At 57.0% G+C, this 22,540-nt stretch overlaps 2 protein-coding genes and 1 long non-coding RNA gene across 5 annotated transcripts; 1 reads left to right on the forward strand and 2 right to left on the reverse strand.

Annotated features, from left to right (window-relative positions):
* Positions 1-126: 126 nt before the first annotated feature.
* On the forward strand, positions 127-19,314 carry BCKDHA (branched chain keto acid dehydrogenase E1 subunit alpha). The gene is made up of 9 exons (XM_086352668.1): positions 127-251; positions 9,601-9,786; positions 9,893-9,979; positions 13,406-13,514; positions 15,466-15,627; positions 17,027-17,233; positions 17,365-17,506; positions 17,716-17,887; positions 18,794-19,314. Exons 1-9 carry the CDS (start codon positions 138-140, stop codon positions 18,962-18,964), a joined length of 1,350 nt encoding a protein of 449 aa, XP_086208794.1. The 5' UTR covers positions 127-137; the 3' UTR covers positions 18,965-19,314.
* On the reverse strand, positions 11,633-13,304 carry LOC147353900 (uncharacterized). The gene is made up of 3 exons (XR_015146035.1): positions 13,159-13,304; positions 12,741-12,835; positions 11,633-12,090 (listed from the first exon to the last, which is right to left on the reverse strand). It is a non-coding gene; the product is annotated as an uncharacterized LOC147353900 (long non-coding RNA).
* A 362-nt stretch (positions 19,315-19,676) lies between the features above and the next one.
* B3GNT8 (UDP-GlcNAc:betaGal beta-1,3-N-acetylglucosaminyltransferase 8) lies at positions 19,677-22,349 on the reverse strand. Of its 3 annotated transcripts, none has more exons than XM_086352671.1 (2): positions 21,391-22,349; positions 19,677-21,016 (listed from the first exon to the last, which is right to left on the reverse strand). In XM_086352671.1, the coding sequence occupies exon 2, from the start codon at positions 21,011-21,013 to the stop codon at positions 19,772-19,774; it is 1,242 nt and encodes a 413-aa protein (XP_086208797.1). In that variant the 5' UTR covers positions 21,014-21,016; positions 21,391-22,349; the 3' UTR covers positions 19,677-19,771. The 3 variants fall into 3 exon arrangements, with proteins under 3 accessions (XP_086208797.1, XP_086208796.1, XP_086208795.1); XM_086352670.1 differs by having other exon boundaries at positions 19,677-21,045; positions 21,391-21,975; XM_086352669.1 differs by having other exon boundaries at positions 19,677-21,048; positions 21,391-21,529.
* Positions 22,350-22,540: the final 191 nt, after the last annotated feature.

Genomic DNA, 22,540 nt, shown 5'->3' on the forward strand with positions numbered 1-22,540 from the left:
GTGTGTCCCAGAGGCTGCAGAACTAGTAGCGTATGGTTTCTTGGCAGGGTGTTGCTGGCATTTGAGTCAGGCTTATGAAGGGGCAGCCCCTGTCTCGCCGAGGAGAGGGGCGGATCTCCGAGGGATGGTCAGCCAAGATGGCGATGGCGGTGGCGGTTGCGGTGGCGAGGGTTTGGAGACCAAGTCGAGGCTTGGGACGGACGGGCCTCCCGCTCCTGCGGCTGCTTGGGGCTCGTGGGCTGGCTAGATCTGTGAGTACCTGGGGCACCTGAGAGTTTTCTCGAAAGAGGTATAGGAATGTTTATGCGGTCTTCAGAGTGAGGGGATTCCCTTAGGTCCCTGTAGGAAGTGAAGGAAGGGCTGTTAAGAGAAAGGACGAGGGCTGGGAGAACCACTTGGACAGGACATGCAAGGGAATAACTTCCACTTCCTTAGGAGAAGAAAAGCCAGACAGCTCTTTTCTGACCCTAAGGGAGGGAGAAAACTTGGAGAGAGCGAGGTAGTTTCTTAATTGCCGCCCATCCCCAGGAGAGGCCGCTTGGAGAATACGGGAGAAGGGTGTGCCCTCTCCCCTCAGGAGCTGGAGAAAATTGTGTTTGTAAGGGAAAGACTTTCTTCTGAATACGGAGTCTACTTTCAAGGAGGAGGAGAGAGACATCAGTTGCCCTTTCAGGAACTTTTATGGTGCCCCATGTTTCTTTGCTCCAATTCTGATTTTTAAATAAACTGCGTAAAAAAAAAAAAATCGTTGTGGGACACCCTTGGTGGTCCAATGACTGAGACTCCGCGCTTCCAATGCAGGGGGCCTGGGTTTCATCCCTGATCAGGGAACTAGGTCCCACATGCCGGCAGTTAAAGAGTTCGTGAACTGTGGTGTTGGAGAAGACTCTTGAGAGTCCCTTGGACTTGCAAGGAGGTCCAACCAGTCCATTCTGAAGGAGATCAGCCCTGGGATTTCTTTGAAAGGAATGATGCTAAAGCTGAAACTCCAGTACTTTGGCCACCTCATGCGAGGAGTTGACTCATTGGAAAAGACTCTGATGCTGGGAGGGATTGGGGGCAGGAGGAGAAGGGGAGGACAGAGGATGAGATGGCTGGATGGCATCACTGACTCGATGGACGTGAGTCTGAGTGAACTCCGGGAGTTGGTGATGAACAGGGAGGCCTGGTGTGCTGCGATTCATGGGGTTGCAAAGAGTCGGACACGACTGAGTGATCTGATCTGCTCTGATGCCGCAGCTAAAAATCCTGCATGCTACAACTAAGACCCGGTGCAGCCAAATAAATAAAGATAAAATACTTATAAAAATTCGTGGATCCTGTGCCTCCGATATAGAACAGTAGTCAAGGACCTTGTCGGTTTTGGTCACTCTAAGGAGGAGGTGATCAGTAAATATTTGTTGAACTAATGAGGGGAGAGGTCCTGGCAGAGCACTTAGTCCGTATTTCTTAGAAACAGTGGAGAAATGCCTTGTTTCTTGTCAAAAGGAGCAGACTCCCTTTAGATTGATGCTGCTAATGGCAGGCTCTCACAGCAGAAATGTAGATGGGAACCACTGTTTAGAGGGAGAGAGGCAGGAGGCTGAGAAAAGCTGTGAACTGAGATTTTGCATATAAGAGTAGTGATTAAGAAGATTGGCTCATGCTAAATCATGTGAGGCCTTGTTGTGTAATCTGCCTTTTTCTAGCTCTGTAGCTTTGGGCAAGGGACTGCTCTTCTCTGGACCTGATTTTCCTGTCTGTAAAATGCTGACAATCGTCACCTCGTAGAGTTGTGAAAATTAAATATGTAAAGTACTAAGACCTGGATCTGGCATATGATGAGGGCAATTGGAGTGTTAGCCACTGTTGAAAGTGAGGTTGGAGGGAAGGGACAAAAACTCACCTTGGAAATGGGGGAAGAAGAAGGGAGGTGACTTGGGAAAGGCCTGGATTGGTGAAGGCCTTGGTGGGAATTCTATCCAGACCTTATGGGGTTGGGTCTCACCATCTGATCCCAAACCATTAGGAAGGGAAGATGGAATCTGGGAAGAAGCTCTTGCTAGAGGGAGAAATGGGAGGAGGATGGGCTGTGAATAATGTGTGGGAAGACCTAAGAAGGGAGTCACTTGAAGCAGGTAATTTCAAAAAGGTTACTGGAGCAAGAGGGAGGTGGGAGAGTCCCTGCCTTTGGGCTGGTCTCTCTTGGGGCTTGGTTTTGATTTGAGCAGTCAGATCCTCCATAGCTTCATCCCTAGAGCCCATTGGTTGAGCCTGTGGAGTGAGGGTGAGCTTGACTGAATGGGAGGAGGGAAAGGTCACTCATGGCTGATTAAATCTGCTTCCTTTCTGGCTCAGTCTCCTTGCTACTCTTCCCTCTGGCCTTCCCTCCTTTTATTTTTTTGAGTGAGGTCTGTTGGTGGGGAGGGAAGCAGGGGGCGGTGGTCTTTAATTATTTATTTGGCTGTACTGGGTCTTTCTAGCAGCATGAGGGAGGTAGTTCCCTGACTAGGGCTCGAACCTGGGCCCCTTGCATTGGGAACGTGGAGTCTTAGCCACTGGACCACCAGGGAATTCTCTGTGTATTTTGAGAGTCCCTGTTTCTTCTCCACTTTAAATTATCTCACTTGTTTTTAAGTGTAAAAAACGTTTGTTTTTTTGTTTGTTTGTTTTTTGGAGGGAAGAGGAAGGAGTAATAGCATTTATTCAAAGATCTGGGGCCTGGTGTGTCCAGTAGCAGCTTCCCTCATGACTCAGATGGTAAAGAACCCGCCTGCCAATGCAGAAGACACAGGTTCGATCCCTGGTTCAGGCAGATCCCCTGGAGAAGGGAATGGCAATCCACTCCAGTATTCTTGTCTGGAGAATCCCATGGACAGAGGAGCCTGGCGGGCTGACTTTTCGTGATGATGTCCACGTTGTTCAGTACAGTAGCCACTAACCACCCATGGCTGCTGGGCCCTTGAAATGTGGCCAGTATGACAGAGCCCTTGAAGTTCTCATTTAACTTTAGTGACTTTAAATAGCTAGAAGAGGTTGGTTGCTGCCATGTTGGATGATGCAGTTTTAGGCAGTCAAGGTGGAGTCAGGAGATGGTATCTTGGAGGCAGGTTGGGAGGTTGTGCTTGTAGTGGACTGATTGGGTTGTTGGCGCAGGCTGCGTTGGGAGGAAGGCTCCTCATTCTCCACTTACCCCCAGCCCCCACCTGCTTGCCCCTTCTTTCACTGCCCTTTACTCAGGCTATGCCCTGTTGCCTTGGAGGCATTTGGCTGGTTCTGCCCTCAGTCTTGTTTCTAGCAGACGTTTTATTGTTCAGGGAGAAGAGGAGGAAGGGAACTTGATTGTCCTGGAGTCCTGAGTTGTTTTCTCAGCCACCACCCCAAGAAGCAAGTGTGATTTTGATCAAGTCATTTCACCTCTCTGAGCTGTAGCAGGTGGGGTGACTGGAGTGCCTCCTGCCCAGTTGGGAGTCAGGGAGCACCTCAAAGCTGGGTCTGTGTGAATGATCAGTAATAGTATTTCTCGGACCCTGCTGTTCAGGCAGTGTGTCTGGGGGCTCTAGAACTCCAGGGCCCTGTGCAGCATCTCCACACGGTTGGTGCCCAGAGTATATTGCAGCATGAAACAGTAGTTCATCATCTCCCTCTTGGCTGGTGTCTTAATGAAGCACTTTCTCATCGACAGGGCCAGCTCACACCATTGTTATATTTAACACTGCAAGGCATGGTACTGGTAGTTTTCTTCTGTTACAGGGGAGGAAACTGAGGCTCAGAGAGGTGAGGTCTGAACTTGGAGCTCTGGACTCCAGAACTGCCGGGAGGAGCAGGGGCAGGACTTCGGTTCAGGTCTTACTGCATCCTGCTTAGTCCAGACTGGGTGTGCATCGTCAGCCTCTGCCTGGGGCTGGTGGCAGGGTGGGGTGCCCTCCCCTCCCTGCACTTCAGCTCCACTGGCATTTTCCCTTCCCTTGGGTGAGCTCCCACCGCCTTGGCAGGGATATGGTCTTTTCAGTGTGGGCAGACAGGTCACTTCTTCAGAGAAGCTTTCCCGCCCCCCCCCCCCACCAGTCTCAATCTGTAGAACAGGGACAGCAGCAGTGCCTCCCTCAGAGAGAGATCTGAGGGTTAAAGGAAACGGTTCTTAGGAAGTACTTATGACACATACCTAGGGCTTTCCTGGTGGCTCAGCGCAAAAGAATCTTCCTGCCAAGCAGGAGACTCGGGTTTGGTCCTGGGTTGGAGAAGATCCCCTGGAGAAGAAAATGGCAATATCTTGCCTGGAAAATCCTATGGACAGAGGAGCCTGGTGGGCTACCATCCATGGGGCCGCAAAGAGTCAAACCCAACTTAGCGACTAAACCACTACTGCCACCCACACTATGCGCTCCATGAAGGCTCAGGAAATGGGAGCTGCTGTTTTTCTCCAGGGACAGTGACACTGCTGTGGCTCTGACTGATGCAAAGCAAGGATGCTTTACCCCTCAGTGCCTTGGGGAGCTTAGTGCTCCTAAACCCCCTGGGTCCTTGAGGCCAGAAAAAGCCTGACCTGTCTCCAGCCTTCCCTGGCCTCCCCAGCCAGGCCCCCGCCCCACTCTGGCCCCAGGAAAGGGAGGCCGCTAATGAGGGCACTGACATTCCTCAGCTGGAAGTAGAGCCAGGGTTTAGCTCTCTTTGAGGGCAGTGAGAGCGCTGGCTGAGGTGACTTTAGCCATCGTAGCTTCAGAGGACCCGGTTCCCTGGCCCCATCCACAGAGCCATCCCAGGCTGGACCCCACCATCCTCTCCAGCTTCCCTGTAGTGGTCAGGCTGCCTGGCTTCATGTGCTGGCATCTCTGCTCTCGATCTCCTTGGATCGCTGACAGGTTGCCTAACCCCTCTCAGCCTCGGGACCACCTCTCTTATGGCGGTGTGGTCGTGGTGCCCTCCTCGGGTCCAGTGGGACATGGACATCATACAGCACGGGCCTGGTGTGGCCTGGACGCACGTCCTTAACGTGCCGCAGCCAGATTGTCTCCACGGTGCCAGGGTCTCTCCTCTGGCCTCAGCCTTTGTCCTTCCGGAAAACTGACATGTTCTCCCCTCCCAGTTTTGCCTGGCTCGCCCCTGCTCGTTGTGCAGGCCTCAGCTTCCCTCTTCCTTTTCCCTGAGACTTTTCCTCTTGCACATGATACAGATAGTGAGGTGGTGAAAGGCTTATACGCTATACAGATGGTGAGCAGGTATAGCAGGTGCTTTCTACCCGCCCACCACCAACTGTTGAAGTAGAAATTCTTTATGGGTTCAGGGAGGCGGTCTCCTGCCCAATGTGACGTGACTGGAGAGCCAGGATTCAAGCACAGGCCACTCAGCCCTCCAGCCGTCACCCTAACTGACGTATGTGGACCCTTCCCGATCCTGCCTCCTCTGAGATCGCCCCTCCTGATTGTAACTCCTGTGTTCAGTGTCCATCATCCATCTCTCCCCATTGTCTCCAGCCCTCAGTTCAGGGCTTGACTTAGAGCAAATATTCACTGATGCATTGCTTGACCACAATAGCCATCAGGCACACTTGTTAGCTACTCATATTTGTCCAGCATTAGTTATATGTCAGGCATGAGGTCCTCTACACACAGGAGTTCTTAATCGGCACACCAACTTTCTTTACACATGAGGAAACTGAGGGAGCTGTAGTTCCACATCCCGGAAGCAGTGATGGACTCGGAGTCCTTGTCCTTAACTACAGCGCTATGGCTCCCACAAGTACTGCCCTCAGTACTTGTGGGGCAGACCTGGCCTTCCAGAGCATGTCTCGGTCCTGTGCTGGGAGAGGGCATGGCTTCAAGGCTTTGTGTAAATCTGTGCAGTTTCTGCAGGATTCCACCAGGACAAACCCACCCACACCAAAAAGAAAGGAAAATGGGTGGAGAGGCATATATCCTCTGCATGTGATTCACTGCGTGCCCTCCACCCCTGCCCCCTCCCCCTGCCCCATGATGGAGCCATTCCTGAGAGCCAGCACTGTGCGGAGCCCTCTGAAAGCTCTTGGAATCAGCACAGTACCCTTGGCATGGGTACCACCTTCATCTCTACAGGCTCCGGATACGGGGCTCCGCCGAGGCCCGGCTCCAGGGACAGCACCCTGCTGGTAGCCCTCCAGCCTCTGGAGGCAGATAGCCGTGCCCTGACACTGGGGTTTGTGCTGAGCCTTGCGACTCTGTCCTCCTGGGCCCTGCTGGCCCCTGGCCTCCTGTCCCAGAGCCCCTCAGATGGAGTCTCCCTGCACCTCAGTCTCGAGTGTCCACTGGGGCCCGGTCTGGAGTTACTATCTGGTCTGAGATGCAGGCAGTCCTCCCCAACTCCCCTTTTCCCCATCTTCCCGAGGTGCCAGTCAATTTTTCTCATTTCTCTTCCTAGATTTTGGTTTTTTCCCCTCCTTCTACCAGTTTTTGAGCATATAATAGGTCCCACACCTGTGGTGAACCTTCTGTATGCCTTATGTGAAGTACTACTTGTAACCCTGCGCAGCCTTTTCACAGATGAAGAAATTCAGAGACACTGTTTTGCAGAGGGCTGTGCAGTGAGCTAAGAAATTGGAATCCAGGTTGGTCAGACTCCAAGCCAGTGAACTTACTTGCTCATTCATGCGTTGGGTCAGTAATTCCCTGTTGAAGAGTGTGCCCTGTAAACCCATGTGGACATGCTCCTTGCCTCCGGAGCTCATAGTGTGTGTGGGGGAGACAAGACACCTCCAGGTAGTTGGGAGGGCCCAGCCTGCATGAGCACCCTGAAAGCAGGGGGTGGTCTGCAAGAGCTGAGCAGCTGCCCTGCCTTGGCAGGCCTGGGCCTGCCCTGCCGTCAGAGCATAATTTCCTTTATTTCCTCACCACCACAAATGCAGAGAAACGCACACTCGTTCACATTCCCCCACTGGCCTCTTTACCTCAGTTAAAGGAGGGAAGGTGGGGAACCCATTTGCGCACCCTCGTGTGAGACCCAGCTCAGGACGAGCCCAGGTGGCGTGCTTCACTTCCTCTGGGAAGTGAAGCCACAGTTAGCCAGCCGAGAGAGGACCCCGGGGACCTGTGGGAAGGGGGCAGCTGGGGTGGGGAGCCTGAGCTTGGGGGTCTGGCTGTCAGCCCTGCCCAGGTTTGAAGCCCAGTTCCGACTTACCCGCCTGGTTTAGCTCTGGGGCCTGGTACAGGAGGTGATATGGCCGCCCTGAGCCTCAGCTTCCTTGTTCGAAGGGCAATAGTAAGTGCGCCCTGCCTCCCGGACGTGCTCTGAGCACTCGGTGAGGGCTGTGTCTGGGGACATCAGCCTGGCACCCCTGTATTAAAAGGGGCTCTGTTGTGACACAGGTGGTTCAAGGCTGTCTAATTGGAGAGCTGAGAAATGGGATCGATTCTCCTGGTGCGCCTGTGGCCTTCCAGGCTTTCCCTGCCAGGCCACCCCTGAGCCAGGGGCTGCGATGTTTCCCACAGGACTCCTCCCCAGTTCCACAGATACATGCCACTCTTCACGTTCTGCCTTTTGCCTATTCTGCCATGCATGCGTGCTAAGTCACTTCAGTCATGTCCGACTCTTTGGGAACCCATGGACTGTGTGTAACCAGCTAGGCTCCTCTGTCCATGGGATTCTCCAGGCAAGAATCAGTTCAGTTCAGTTCAGTTCAGTTGCTCAGTCGTGTCTAACTCTGCGACCCCATGAACTGCAGCACACCAGGCTTCCCTGTCCATCACCAACTCCATCACAAACTCATGTCCATTGAATCAGTGATGCCATCCAACTATCTTATTCTCTGTCGTCCCCTTCTGCCTTCAGTCTTTGCCAACGTCAGGGTCGCATCAGGTGGCCCAAGTATTGGAGCTTAAGCCTCAATGTCAGTCCCTCCAATGAATATTCAGGACTGATTTCTTTTAGGATGGACTGGTTGGATCTCCTTGCAGTCCAGGGGACTCTCAAGAGTCTTCTCCAACACCACAGTTCAAAAGCATCAATTCTTTGGTGCTCAGCTTTATAGTCCAACTTGCACATCCATACATGACTACCGGAAAAACCATAGTTTTGACTAGACAGACCTTTGTTGGCAAAGTAATGTCTCTGCTTTTTCATATGCTGTCCAGTTTGGTCATAGTTTTTCTTCCAAGGAGCAAGTGTCTTTTAATTTCATGGCTGCAGTCACCATCTGCAGTGATTTTGGAGCCCAAGAAAATAAAGTCTCTGTTTCCATTGTTTCCCCATGTATTTGCCATGAAGTGATGGGACCGGATGTCATGATCTTCGTTTTTTGAACGTTGAGTTTTAAACCAGCTTTTTCAGTCTCCTCTTTCATCAAGAGGCTGCTCAGTTCTTCTGCTTTCTGCCGTAAGGGTGGTGTCGTCTGCATATCTGAGGCAGAATACAGGCAAGAATACTGGAGTGGATTGCCATGCCCTTCTCCAGGGGATCTTCCCAACCCAGGGATCGAACCCACGTTTCTTACACCTCCCATATCGTCAGGCGGGTTCTTTACCACTAGAGCCACCTGGGAAGCCCATGTGTTCTGTTACCCAGCCTCGAATGCTCCTTCCCTGACTCCTAGATATCCTTCAGGTCCCAGCTCTCACTTCACTTCCTCAGGGGAACTGTCCCCTCTTTCCACTCTGCTCTCACCCCACAGCCTCTCCTGGAAGAACATACATCACCCGTGGCCCCCCCGGTGTTACTTTTTGAGGATCTGTCTTCCCTGCTGCGCGGCAGGGGCAGGTGTCTTGCCTCTCTTAGGTCCCCACAGACTAGTACAGGCTGTGAAATGAAGCAGGTGCTCAAATATTTATTGAATGAGTCAGTCTGGGCTCCTGGAGGAGGTTAGGACTGGAGAGGGCAGCGAAGCGTGTGGAGCTCTGTGCCAGGAGATGGGGGAGGAGGCCTTCTAGTGTAGATGAGAGCAGAGATGTGGTGGTAGAAATGAGGATCAGCATTACTTTGCACCTTCACGATAGGTACAAATACTCTGCTCACCGTTTTATACGCGTGCTTTTGTCTAAGCCTCCCTGCGTTTCCATGAGGTGTTCTCCATGTTACAGGTGAGAAAGGGAGACTTGAGGAGGGAGACGCTCATTCCCATGGTCCCAGCAAGGGATTTGAGCCTAGGCAGGCTGACTTTTAAGGGCTCCCAGACTTAAACTCTAAGCTGAGAGACTGGCTTAGAGTGGTCTCCTTGTGGGTAGAGGGGTCGGTGAAGAGCACACCTGGGGGGGTGTGTGTGTGTGTGCACCATGGGAGATGAGGGGCTAGTTGTGGTCAGCCTTGAGAGTCCTTGAATGCCAGGAGAGGAATTTGGGCCTCTGATAATTATAGCTACCGGTTCCTGAGCCACCTGCCACTTTTATTAGATCATTTAAGCTTCACAACAACGTTGTGTGATAAATACTATGATTTTCACCCCAGTTTTACAGCCTAGGAGCCAAGACACAGGGCAGTTATAGGAACCTCCCCGAGGCCACACACTGGGAAAGTGATGGAGCGGGAAATCAGACCTTGTGTGTCTGGCTCCAGAGTCCACCGTGGCCTGGCGGCTGCATCACCAGCAATGCTGCCTGTCAGCACAGGGAACCTCTGCTGCTCCTGACCTGGGTGTTCCCCTCCACCCTCCCTCCCCAGCACCCCCACAGGTGGCAGCAACAGCAGCACTTCTCGTCCCTGGATGACAAGCCGCAGTTCCCAGGGGCCTCAGCGGAGTTCATAGACAAGCTTGAATTCATCCAGCCCAATGTCATCTCTGGGATCCCCATCTACCGGGTCATGGACCGGCAGGGCCAGATCATCAACCCCAGCGAGGATCCCCACGTAAGAGGCCACCTCCCCCCGACCCTGTGCCTCCCATGCCCAAGCCCCTTGCCCATCTCCTCTCTGGCCCCAGCTGGCCCACGTCTGTCTGTGCCTCTGTCTGCAGCTGCCCCAGGAGAAGGTGCTCAAATTCTACAAGAGCATGACCCTGCTCAACACCATGGACCGCATCCTCTATGAATCCCAGAGGCAGGTGCGTGGGGACAGGCTGGGGAGGGGGCCTGGGATTACCTGAGGTCCTGCCCACCCTACCTGTGTATGGGCCAAAAGACAGCGCCCAAAGAAGAGGGAGTGGAATGGAGATCCCTGTCTTGTGGTCCTTAGACCTCCTGGGGCTCTGGAGGAAGAGGATGAGGGGTGGTCCTGCCCCAGAGCAGAAGGTTGAACCGGATCACAGGAAGCCTGTTGTCTGCTGGGCTGGGGCTTAGCTGTGCTGGGGGCGGGAAGACAGGAGGAGACTGGATGGCCCTTTGTCTCAGACACTCACAGTCCTGAGAACGGGGTGACCCTCGGCGCTTCCTGGAGCGCCTGTGTCCAGTGCGCTGTGGAGGGACACCCAGCAGTGTTAGCTTCAGCAGACAGAGCCCGAGGCTCAGCAGTGTCAGCAGAGAGGGAGCCTGTTGACTCCAATACCTGCAAGTCTACAAGGCTGTTTCAGGCACGGCTGTACCCGGGGACTCAAAAAGTGTTATCAAACCTTTCTCTCTCAGAGTGTCTTTTCCACTCTCCTTTGCCTTGGCTTCCCTCATGCTCAAGCCGCAGTGGTCTCTGGAAGCTCCAGGCTCACAGAGACGGGGCAGTGAAAGAGTTCAGGGTGCGGGCTCTGGAGCAGGACTGCAACTGGAGTCCTCATTCTGTCACCTTCTAGCTTTGTGATCCTGAGAAAGTTGCTCAGCCTCCCAGTGCTTCAGTTTGCTGGTTTCTAGCTACTTTATCAGGTTGCTGCGAGGGTTGATGGTGGCGTACATAATAGCCTGAGAAACAGTGAAACTGGCATTTGTCATGGATACCAGCCTTGCAGTTGTTATCTTCTCTGCTTAGCAGTGGAAAGAGAATGTCTGGTCCCTAACATTCCAGCTTTGGTCACAGACAGATTCATCTTTGAACCAACCTGTGAGATTGACCGGCCAGGCCGGGGCTGTGTGCTCATGCCTGGGAACCATGGGAGCAGAGGCCTGGAGTCTGTCCTTCCTGGGCTGCAGAAACTTAAGAGCAGGGGCACGGGGTTCCTGTTAGAAAAGTGGGAGGATGCCAGCTGTCCCTCAGCTTCCACCACCGCTGCTGGGCCAGAAGTGGGGATGGGCTTGGGAATCTGCGCTTGTATCAAGCCCCCAGGTGACCCCACTGTGGACTGAAGCCCGAGGCCCACCGAGGACAGTTCCAAGCAGATCATGCGGGCAACCAGCTCACAGCAGTGCTGTGTGTGGGTTCTCCACCCTGCCCAGAAACTTCCCTTGGCTCCTGTTGTCCACAAGATCAAGACCGGCCCTTCCTGTCTGCCCTGTCTCCCGTTGTGGCGCTCAGCCATCTGCTCCCCTCTGCACAGCCTCAGGGCCAGGCCCCGCCTCCCATCCACTCATATTCATGGGCTCCTTCCTGCCCCTGGATTGACTGTGCACACGGGACCTTTGGAACCTGATGACATGGGCCCAAGTCACCACTGGGACTTTAGGCAGATGGTTTTTCTTGTCTTTGCTTCAGTTTCTTTAGTGTATTAAATTAAAAAAGTAGAAATAACAAGAGAACACATCCCAGAAGGTGGGAGTGGGAGTTCCCTGAGACCCACACATCAGGTCACTTGGCCATTGGCCAACACTGGGAACCCTCAGTAAGATCAGCTTGGCCATCAGGTTCCAGCCTTTATTAGCTAGGATGACTCTCAGCTATAAGTAGCAGACAGCCCTCCCTCAACACCTCCCAAATCCTGACAAAAATAAAAGCAATAGTTTAAACAGATCAGTAGTTTCCTTCTCTTACATAAAAGAAATGTGGAAACAGGTGGTCGGGACTGATGCACCACAGTGTCACTGGACACCCAGTACTGGCTTCTGGCTTCTAGGGCCCCTCAGGAACACAGTGGCTGCTGGAGCCCTCCATCACGTCTTACCCCAGGCAGGAAGTAGAAGGAAGGTGGAAGGCTGGACATGGCACTGCCCAGCTATCTTCCCATACCCACGTTTATAGAACTTCCTAGGTAGTCCCACCAAATAACACCACACGTGTCACTGGTCACTCCCAGCTGCCACGGACACTGAGAATGCAGTCTGTTAGTCTGGGCGGTGGCTGCTGGTGGTGCAGTGAGACCTGTTAGTAAAGAGAAGAGGGATCAGGTGCTGGATAGGCAGCCAGTGATCTCTGCCACTAGCCCAGGTCCCGTTTCCTGGGATTCCCCCCTCTCAGGCTCCCCCCACGCCAACCTTGACAGCCCAGCCAAGCGCTCAGCATCCACCCACTCGCTTGGCACTGGGCGGTCAATTAACTTTTAATTGGCTCCCCACTTGGAAGCAAGTATTATTCATCGGTTCCCGGCTTGTGATGGGAGGCTAGGCCTGTGGGACACGAGGCCTGGGCACAGGGCACCCTGCGGAGCCCGGCATGACTGTGATTTACCTTCCATGCAGTCCTGCTCACCACCCATCTCTGTGCCAGGGCTCCCGGGTCTCCAGCCAGACTTCACCTCTTAGCCCCAGATCTACTTGGCTTCTCACCCTGGGTGTCCCTCACAGATTTCAGCCTGTCCAGACTTGACCTCAGCACCTTCCTCCCAGACTCGCTTCTCTTTCTCCCTCAGGCCGTTTCTCAGGGATGGGTGCCACCATCCACCCATTTACCCAAACAAGACCCGCAGTGTTCCCTGTCCCCTTGCTATCACTGCCCCTCATTCTCTCTGTCCTTAGGTCTTTAATTAGAAATCCATTCTGCTCAGTACCACAGTCAGGAACCCAGCTTCCTACCTTTCTGTTACATCATCTTGGGCAGCTTGACTTTCTTCCTGTAACTGTTGCCTCATGTTCACAAGATGGCTGCCACAGGTCCAGGCTTCATGGCTCTGCAAAGTGGGGGAAACGGATGGCAGCGCTGCAGTGATCTCTTTTATCAAGAAAGCAAAAGCAGACTTCGACTTGTCTGGCCAGAACTGTGTCCGGGGGCCACTTCTGACTATAAGGGAGACTGGGGACCTGCTTTTCCAGGCCCTGGGATTGAGGCATTCAGGAAGAGGGGTCACCTTGGGCACTGGCACATCCAGCTAGCAGGTGCCTCTCTCTTTCCAACCTTGCCGCCCCCCGCCACACTTCACACCCCAGCCCTTCTGGCCTCCCGGCCTTTGTTGCCGGCTCTCTGGAAACTTCCACCATCCCCACGTTTGCTCACCTGAGGCCTTGCTCCATGATGCCTCTCCATGGTGGACTGGGTACACCTTCAGCTTCCATCACCCTGGCTCTGACCAACCTGGCACTTCTTCCATGGAGGCAGGCATGCCAGCGTGGCCTGGCCCAGAGCCGGCCTTCAGGAAGCATCTGCGGAATCACAGAGTCAGCAGACAGTCAGCATTTGGATACTTGTATGTCGTGGCCCAGCCTCAGTGAACCCGGGCCCCCGGGCCCCCCTCTACCCCCAGGGCCGCATATCCTTCTACATGACCAACTATGGCGAAGAGGGGACACACGTGGGGAGCGCAGCAGCCCTGGACGACACAGACCTGGTGTTTGGCCAGTACCGGGAGGCAGGTACGTCGGAGCTCAGCCAGGCCCTATGAAGTCGGGCCCTGGATTTGTGGTCTCCGTGGAGACAGGTCAGGCTCAGTCCCGCCTGCTCAGAAGGCGAGGTCTACATTAGTTACCAGTGTGCCCTTGTGTGAGCTGCATGATGCCAGGGAGCCTCGGGGTGCTTCACCTCCGAGAGGCCTGGCAATACTGTACTTAAGCGCCTGTGCCCCTAACCTGTCCATGCCCTGCTGGTGACCGGTGGTTAGATTTGGGGCAAGTCACTTCCATTCTCTGAGCCTCATTTTTCTCATCTAGAAATTGAGATTACGATGGGGTGGCGACTCCTGCGTGGTGGGGCTGCCGGGAGCCTGTAGTGAGGGCAGGCGGGGCTGCGGGACCCCCGTCCACACGTGCAGGGCTCTGCCAGCCTCTATCCAGGTGCCAGGTCACTCACTCAGCAGAAGCAGATGAACGGTGTGTTCTAACCATTTCTAAGTGAATGGGGGAGAGGATGGAAGGATCACAGACTAGGAATGAAGAAGACGGACAAGCATTTAGAGACTGCGGGGAGAATGGAGCTGAAGTTGGGGGTTCCAGAGCAGTTGTTGGCATGGGGACCCAGCAGGGAACCCCATCTGCCCCTTCCTCTTAGGTGCTGCACGATCCTGGGCAGGTTCCTTGCCTCAGCTTCCTCATCTCACGTCCTCACCGTGTGGGATGGGTACCCCTCCCAAGACAGTTTCACTGGGCAGATGACACAAAGCCCTCAGCACAGGGCATACAGTGCAGAATAAGCCCTCAAAGTTGGAGGCGATGCTGTTTCCAGGGCCTCGCACCCTGAACAGCTCTTCAGGGAGGTGTGGCCTGGCCAGGGTGGCTGTCCAGAGCCTGGACCAGCTGGCATGGCTGTCTCCTCTCAGACTGTCTCCTCTCTCATCGGCACCAGACTCCCCACCCCCACACACTCCGGGAGGACAGACGCCCCATGATAATGACTCTGGTTCAGCATCATTAGATTTCCCCAGGCAGTGGGCCACAAGCCAGGCCCTGGCAGGTTTGCCGAGTGCTTCCCGCTGTTTTTGCCGAGGGGTTCTCTCTGGGGAGGGCTCCAGGCAGGGCCTGGCATTGCGGGCGCCAGCTGGGCCTGCACACGGGGGCCGTTAGGGCCCTTACCACCTCTGCAGGAGTGAGCCGTCCTGCCTGGGTCCTGGAATGCCCTGAGTCCTGGCAGCTGCGGGGGGCACCTGCGTGGGGCGGGAGGAAAGGCCGACCCCGTTTGCCCATCCTGACTGGGCAGCTGCTCGCCTGGCTAAGTCGGTGTCTCCCGTTTCTGGAGTGGGGAGAACGAGGGCACTGAGGATGGTGGTGCTCCCGGGGCCTGTCTCCGTTCTCCTCACAGTGGAGTGGAGGCCCCTGCCAGCCTCACGCTGGAGGGGCTGCATGGGGCCCCTGCCAGCCCTGCCAGCCGAATGGTAAGAAGCCCGGGTCAGAGAGGTGTGTGCTTGTGGATTTTGATGATGAGGTGGGTGTCTACCAGGGGTTTTACTGCTGAGAACTGGTTTGAATATTTCCTCCCTTAGTCCAGGAGTCATGAACATGGCCCATACATTTATTTGGTTCGTATGATTTTTTTAAGTAAATGAATTAGAGGAACACTTAAAAATCGATAATTTCTCAAAAGGAAAAAACAGGCAAGCTGAATTTCTCCTTCTTTTGAAAAACGAAACCATGTGGCCTTCCTGAGCAGAGGCCAGTTGGTCCGAACAGCAGCCTCCCTACTGAGCCAGGCCTTTCTGCTCTGTGCACCGTCCCTGTGAGCATCCAAACGCGCCTTCCCTGCCCTACTCCGGCTCCCTCGCTGTACCGGCAGCGGGGCAGGGCCTGACGGTGGGCGGCTGCGGGCAAAGAGGTAGCCTTCAGGGGTTGGCCTCCCCCCATACCCACCAGGTAACCCTGCCTCCTCCCGCTGCAGGTGTGCTCATGTACCGGGACTACCCGTTGGAGCTGTTCATGGCCCAGTGCTACAGCAACGTGAGCGACCTGGGCAAGGGGCGCCAGATGCCCGTCCACTACGGCTGCAGGGAGCGCCACTTCGTCACCATCTCCTCTCCACTGGCCACGCAGATCCCCCAGGGTGAGAATGCGCACCCAGGCCCGGCACACGCAGACTGACGATGTTTCCTCCTCGGGCCCTCACCTCTCCACTGGGGCCTCCTGTTGGGTGCAAGGACTGAGCGCTGGTCTGGGCTCTAGACTTACAAGATCTCTCTTTCTGAGACCCTCGTGGGAGGGCTCTAGTGGCGCTCGGCAGGCACAGTCACTCTGTGTTTCCCGTGCTTATGCTCACCTCATGTCTGTTCAGTGGCACAGCCAGCCATGTAGAACTGAGTGTATGCCAGGTTCCTCGCGAAAGGTCACTGGCAGGTCGCAACAAGAGTTGGCTCTCATGTTGTGGACCAGGTGGCTCCAGAGCCCAGGTTCTCTACCCCAACCCTGGTCTTCCTCTGTCCTCGGAGTCTGACTCCCCCGAAGGTGACTCTGGAAGCTCACGATGCTTAGCGCAGCTGGTGTGACTCTTGTTAAAGATGACCACTTGTGAAGCAGACCCGCTTGGGGCCAGGCCTGCGGCCACAGAGTGCAAAGACAAGGTCATTCTGCTCCAGGGCAGACGCTTGAGCTGATGTGTGCAGGGTTTAGCAGAGTCCCAGGCACGTTCACCCCTAGTGAGTTTTAGATATCTGAGAACAAGAGCAGTTTATGTGTGAGGTGGGAGGTGGACAGGGCAGCCTTCTGGGTGGAGGTAGCATTTTCATTGATCTCCATCCTGTAGAACTTCCATAAGGTAGGATCAGGCCCTCACCTTCTGTTTGGGTGAGCGGTTTAGTTAGTCACTTGGATATGTCCGGAGTCCATGCGCTGTGCTGGGCACCTTCTAGGTGCAATGAGCAGAGGCAGTGAGCTGAGGCCTCTGGGTGCTGACCCTGGTCGGGGAGATGGACGGCATCTGGTGCAGATAACACGTGGAGTATGTCAGGGGTCATAAGGCCTACAGGGAAAACGGCCCGGGTGTGATACCGGCTCTTGACTTTTGAGCACACTTGGACCCACAGAGGACCCCCGCTGCGGGAGGAAGAGGAGAGAGTCTCCTGTCGGTCTGGCTCAGGGTTTAACCGGAGGGTAACAGGGTGGGTGGGAGGAGCAGGGGTGGGGGAGGCTGCTCAGGCACGCAGGGGAGAGGTGGGGCTGGGACCACCAGGGCGAGCTGAAGAAGAGGTCAAATGTTAACTCCCATTTTGGAAGTGGAGCGGGTGTGGGAATGACCGGACTCAAAGATGCTGAAGGTTTTAGCCTGAGTGGTTGGAAGGATGGAGCTGCCATCAGCTGAGGGGAGAGGACCAGGTGGGGAGCTTCTCGAGGGCTCAGGTGTTTTCTTCCCCTCAGAGCCTGGCGACCGCCAGACTGAGCCCCAGAGGCCCGGGTCGGGGAACAGGGGTATGAGCGCAGGTGAGACGCGCATGTGTCTGCTTCTACAGCGGTCGGGGCGGCCTACGCGGCCAAGAGGGCCAACGCTAACAGGGTGGTCATCTGTTACTTTGGAGAGGGGGCGGCCAGTGAGGGGGACGCCCACGCCGGCTTCAACTTCGCCGCCACCCTCGAGTGCCCCATCATCTTCTTCTGTCGGAACAACGGCTACGCCATCTCCACGCCCACCTCGGAGCAGTACCGCGGGGACGGCATAGGTGAGGGCCCTCCGCTCCCCTCCCTCCCCTCCGCTCCGCTCCCCTCCCCTCCCCTCCGCTCCGCTCCCCTCCCCTCCCGGCTCAGGTCTCGACTGAGCCCTGGGGCCTGGCCGGCCTCTCTGTCCCCACAGCGGCTCGAGGCCCCGGGTACGGCATCCTGTCCATCCGCGTGGACGGCAATGATGTGTTTGCCGTGTACAACGCCACCAAGGAGGCCCGGCGGCGGGCCGTGGCGGAGAACCAGCCCTTCCTCATTGAGGCCATGACCTACAGGTACCTGCTGGCTGCCCCCCATCATCCCCCAACCGTGACAGCCTGTCCGCAGCTTCTCCCCCGTGTTGGTCACTCTCCACAGCACAACCCCATTGCCCCGTACCCTCTGGCCTCCGTTCCGTTCCCATCCTCTGTTCCAGTCTAGCCTTGCCCTCCTGACCCTTGCCTGCAGGGCCGCAGCCTGACCCAGGCCTCCCCTCCCCCTGTAGGATCGGGCACCACAGCACCAGTGACGACAGCTCGGCGTACCGCTCAGTGGACGAGGTCAACTACTGGGACAAGCAGGACCACCCCATCTCCCGGCTGCGGCATCACCTGCAGAGCCGCGGCTGGTGGGACGACGAGCAGGAGAAGGCCTGGAGGAAGCAGTCCCGCAAGAAGGTGAGGCAGGGCTTCCCCGCCCCAGTGGGAACCCACCCCAGGGGCCATGATGCTTCATAAGGACGGCTGCAAGAAGGGAGAGGCCGGGGGGTTGTTCGTTGTCGTTTAGTTGCTCATCGCAACCGCCTCTCTTGTGACCCCATGGACTGTAGCCCACCAGGCTCCTCTGTCCATGGGATTTCTCTCACAGGAATACTGGTGTATTCCTTCTCCAGGGGATCTTCCCAATCCAGGGATTGAACCCACATGTCCTGTACTGGCAGGACTATTCTTTTCCATTGAGCCACCGGGGAAGCCCAGCTGTGGGGCGTAGGGGGGAGTGCCATTGAATGGAGTCTTGGGGATAGCCCTGATGTCACGATGCCCAGACACGTGCACCTTGGCCATGTCCCAACAGATGTCTGGCCCCAGCTCTTTCATCTCTGAAGAGGGATACTGGGTACCTGCCTCAGAAGTTTGTCTGAGGCCTTGCACTTACTCCAAATGCAGTATAAGTGCCCACCAGAGTCGGTGCACTGCCCTCCTCAGCCCTGGTCGTTGAATGCCAGGGACATTGCAGCCCAGTGGGCAGGGTGGACTCTGGTGTTGGGCAGCATGCGCTTCCTGACTCTGACATCATGGACACGTCCTTCTCTTTGCCTCACTTTCCTCTCCCGAGTTGCCTGCTTCTTAAGGCTGCTAAGAGACCAAAATGATTCTGTACTCTTGGTACAGTGCCTGGTTCCACTAAGGATGGAGAAGCTGGGATTGGTGATGTTAGCTGTCACCACTGTTAGGATGATTATTTCCGTCACCTGCATGGGAACTTGAGGCTCAGGGGTCTTAACCCCTTGCCGAGGTCCCACAGGAGGAGGTAGGTTCCTGGGTAAGGGATGGGCTGCCTGCCCACCACCCCTTGTCTCCCAGGTAATGGAGGCCTTTGAGCAGGCTGAGCGGAAGCTGAAGCCCAACCCCAACTTGATCTTCTCGGACGTGTATCAGGAGATGCCTGCCCAGCTCCGCAAGCAGCAGGAGTCTCTGGCACGTCACCTCCAGACCTATGGTGAACACTACCCGCTGGACCACTTCGAGAAGTGAGGCCCCATAGCCCTTGGGGTAGTGCCTCAACTACCCCAAGAGGCAGCCCCAGTTTGAGGGGCAGATGGGACTGGCAGGGTGCCAGCTTCCTCAGACAGCTGCCTCCAACACACTCAGGAGCCAGGCAGTACTTGAGGCAGCTCCTGTTCCGCTAGGCTGTTACACTGGTCAGCCCCTTCTCCACCCTGAGTTACACGGTCTTCTCCCAGGGGCTGGGCGAGGGCACCTCTGGGACTAGACACCCCTGAGGGCTGGGGCTAGACGTGGTGGGTGAGTCTGTGGAACTTGACTCAGAATTAGAGGTCAGCAAGTAGTGAATAAACTATGTCTCTGTGTTTGGCTCCCTGCCACCTCTGGTTTCTGTTTCCTGAAGTGGGGACATGGGAAGCAAGGCCAGCATGGCTGGCTTGGGACTCCCCTAGCTCCTCCATTGAAGATGAGTAAAGCCAAGGCTGTTGAGCTGTCGTCTTCTTCCAGAGACTTTCACAAGCTGGAGGGTCAGTTTCAGCAAATAGCATGGGGGTGGGGCCCTCCAGAGATGACCTCTGGTCTCCTGAAGAATGGGTCAGAGCTGGTGTCCAGTATGACGGCTAGGCCATTGGAGCAGACCTCGCCCAGGGTGGGGGCAGCATCTGGTGTGAAGGTCAGGGGGCAGCTGAGCCTTGCTCTGTACACTACCCCAGGTTCCGGTAGACAAGAGAGACTCCAGGTCTCAGAATGCGGAGTGTGTTTTTGTTTCAAAAACAAAAAGACAAGGCCCAGTAGGAGCTCAAGCAGCCTCCATTCCAGGACCTCCTTCCTCACCCCTCAGGGGCTGCCCTGCCCGCCCCTCCCCGCCTCTGCCTCTGGGGCTCTGCACTGGAGCCCAGGGTCCTGCAGCTGTTTCCAGAGCCGGATGCTGTCCTGAGGGCTGAGGGGCCGCACAAGCAGCAGGTCTCTGAAGGCACAGGGGTCAGCAGTGCGGTCTGCCGGCCAGGCAGTGAGGAAGCCTTTGTGGGTCCTGGGGGCCAGGCCCAGGGCTTGAAAGCACAGGCCAGTGTAGACGTCGCCAAAGGGGAAGGGGGCCACGCGGGCTGCCGCCTGCAGCAGCCAGGGTGCCAAGCGCCCCGCGATGACGTAGCCGCCCCCGCTGGCGTAGGCCGGGTAGCTGCCCTCGAAGAAGGACCCGGGTACGTAGAAGGGTCCTCCGGGCTTCCGGAGAGGCTTGGCCTGGATGAAAACCTCACCCAGGTAGAGGCCCCGGGCCCTGACAGGCGGTAGGCCCCGCAGGTGGTCCAGCAGAGCAGGGGTGCGCACGAAGGCATCATCCTGGGCCTGCAGGACAAAGCTCACGCTGGGGCAGTGGCGGCCAAGCCAGGCCAGCAGCATCAAGTCTTTGAGCGTCTGGTTGAAGGGGACGTCGAGGAAGTCCCAGAGCAGCAGGTCACCGTAGCGCCGGCTCTCCCAGGACACGAGGGTGCCGAGGTCTGGCCCCGCCTGGCCCACTGGGGACCCCAGGAGGAAGAGCAGCCGGACCCCGGGGGCTGGCCTGCCCCAGGTCTCCCTCACGGCCTGTCGTTCCGCAAAGCGCCCTGGTTCTGACTTGACAGCCAACAGCAGGAAGGGGACATCACCGGGATCCTCGCAGCCGGTCACCTGGCCTCCGCCGCCTGTGGGCAGCCACGGAGGGAAGCTCCGGCAGGCAGCCCACAGCAGGAAGCGGCGGAGGTCCTCGGGGTAGGAAGCGAAGTCGGGGATCTCAGCCGCGGCGGCGGCCCCCCAAGCACCACAGTCCCCCGCCTCCGTGCTGTTCACTCCGGGCAGGGTCCCCAGCCGCCACTGCTGCTGGTTCCAGTAAGCCAAGGGCAGGGGGCCAGTCTGGCCCAGACGGGCCGAGAGGTTGGCCGGCAGGGTGGGCTCAGTGCTGGCTGGCGTGGGGCCTAGCAGAGTGCTGCGGGGCCCTGGGTAGGCCTTGCCCAGCCGGGGCTCGGACGTCCACTCGATGTACACTTTGAGGCCCAGGAGTGTGAGCAGCGCTGACAGGCAGAGAAGGCACTTGGGGCAGCGCATGACCTGGCCCAGGGAAGGGGCGGCTGTGGGAGCTGCTGAAGAGACACAGAGGCCTTTGGGGCGGGGGTTTGGGCGGGGCCCTGGCAACTCCTGTGAGGCTTCTGCGGTCCAGACCCTAACCCAGCCCTCCACTGACCACCCGACGCCGGGACGCCGGGTCTTCCCGGACCGGCGAATCCCCGCTCCACTGCCATTCTGGCACCTGGCTCTTTCCACCCAGCCCAGAGCCTTCTATCTTCCCCATTCCCCATCCCCACCCTAGAGACCAGTGACTCCGCCATTCCTGCCCCCAACCCCGCCCCACCAGGAGTCAGGATCACAAGGGTCACGTCCTCGCCTGACAGTCCCCACCCCAGGCACTGCTCCCTCCTTTTTACCTCTGGGGCCAGCTCCGGCCAACTCCAGCACCCTGGGCCTTGGTCCGGCTCTCTCTGCGGTCCGGAGGTGCGGGTGGTGTTCTCCAGCCCAGCCCAGCCGGTCCACTGGCGGGGAGGGGAGCTACTGCGGGCTGGGAGGGCCCCAGGGGCCGGGAGGGGCTAGGGCGGGGCTGCGGGAGAAGGGGAGCGGGGGAGGGCAAGAGGCAGGCCTGAGGGATGGGGCTGGGGCGTGTCGGGGCTGGTTTTCTGGTGAGACCGCGGGAAAGGTGCACGGGAGCTGGCAGACCCGGAAGGGGAGAACCGAGAGTCCCAGGGAGGGTGAGGCTGAGGGCCACCTAGCCGGGGCTGGGAAGTGTCAGAGTGACCCAGGGAGAGGCAGAGCCCCAAAGTGGCCAAGCCTGAGGCCAGGGGTTGGGCCTGGCCAGGGGAGGAGGCGGGCAGTGAATGTGCTGAGAGGGCAGGGGGCCTTGCCAGAGGCAGGGGAGTGGTGGTGTTGCCAGGAGTCAAGGGCGGGGGAAAGGGACTAGTGAGGAGGAGAAGACACTGGCCGAGGAAGCAGAGAACCGGGGAGACCACAGGGGCAGGGAGGGAGGAGAGGGAGGCTCAGGGAGGCCCAGAGGAGAGGCTAGAGGTGGAGCCGCAGGAGATAAGGAGAGCCCCGGGGGGAAGGGGTGGGGAGAGAATGTGGAGGGGCAGGTGGAGGGACTAGGGGTGGAAGCAGAGAGCCGGAGTGGGCGAACAGCCAGAGCCAGGGAGAGGCTGAGAGGAAGCTGGGGAGGAGCTGGGGAGCGAGTGGGTAGAGGGGGAGCCAAGCCAGGGGCAGTGAAGGGTGACGGGTGGGGGCACCAGGAGCCCTGGAGCTGGGCTGACCCCCCGCACCGCCACCCCCACCCCCATTCCCTTGGGTGCCTGGCAGGGCCGCAGTCCTCCCTGCTGGTCCCTCTCTCCAGCCCTGGGCCGGCCCCTCCTACAGCTGCACGGTGACTCGGGAACACTCACATCCGGCCCCCTTGGGACCAGAGGGTGTCTGCCTATGTTTACGGCCCTGCCCTACAGGGGCCTCTGCTGTTGGGGCTGCTACAGCTGTCTGGGGAGGCAGGCTGGTGGGGCTGGCTCATCCTAGACCTCCTAGAGCCTGGGGTGAGAGTGA

Source organism: Bos grunniens, chromosome 18 (assembly GCF_055505025.1).
Source record: "Bos grunniens cultivar Pamir isolate PY7600 chromosome 18, Bosgru_T2T1.0, whole genome shotgun sequence".
NCBI classification, from domain to species: Eukaryota; Metazoa; Chordata; class Mammalia; order Artiodactyla; family Bovidae; genus Bos; species Bos grunniens.

What these genes read in the sequence shown, in the direction of transcription:
- BCKDHA (XM_086352668.1), top strand. Translation starts at nt 138, where the DNA reads ATGGCGATGGCGGTGGCGGTTGCGGTGGCGAGGGTTTGGAGACCAAGT. An exon ending in TCTATGAATCCCAGAGGCAG is followed by an intron (nt 9,980 to 13,405) that starts GTGCGTGGGGAC and finishes CTCTACCCCCAG; the next exon opens with GGCCGCATATCCTTCTACAT. An exon ending in ATTGAGGCCATGACCTACAG is followed by an intron (nt 17,507 to 17,715) that starts GTACCTGCTGGC and finishes CTCCCCCTGTAG; the next exon opens with GATCGGGCACCACAGCACCA.
- B3GNT8 (XM_086352671.1), bottom strand. Translation starts at nt 21,013, where the DNA reads ATGCGCTGCCCCAAGTGCCTTCTCTGCCTGTCAGCGCTGCTCACACTC.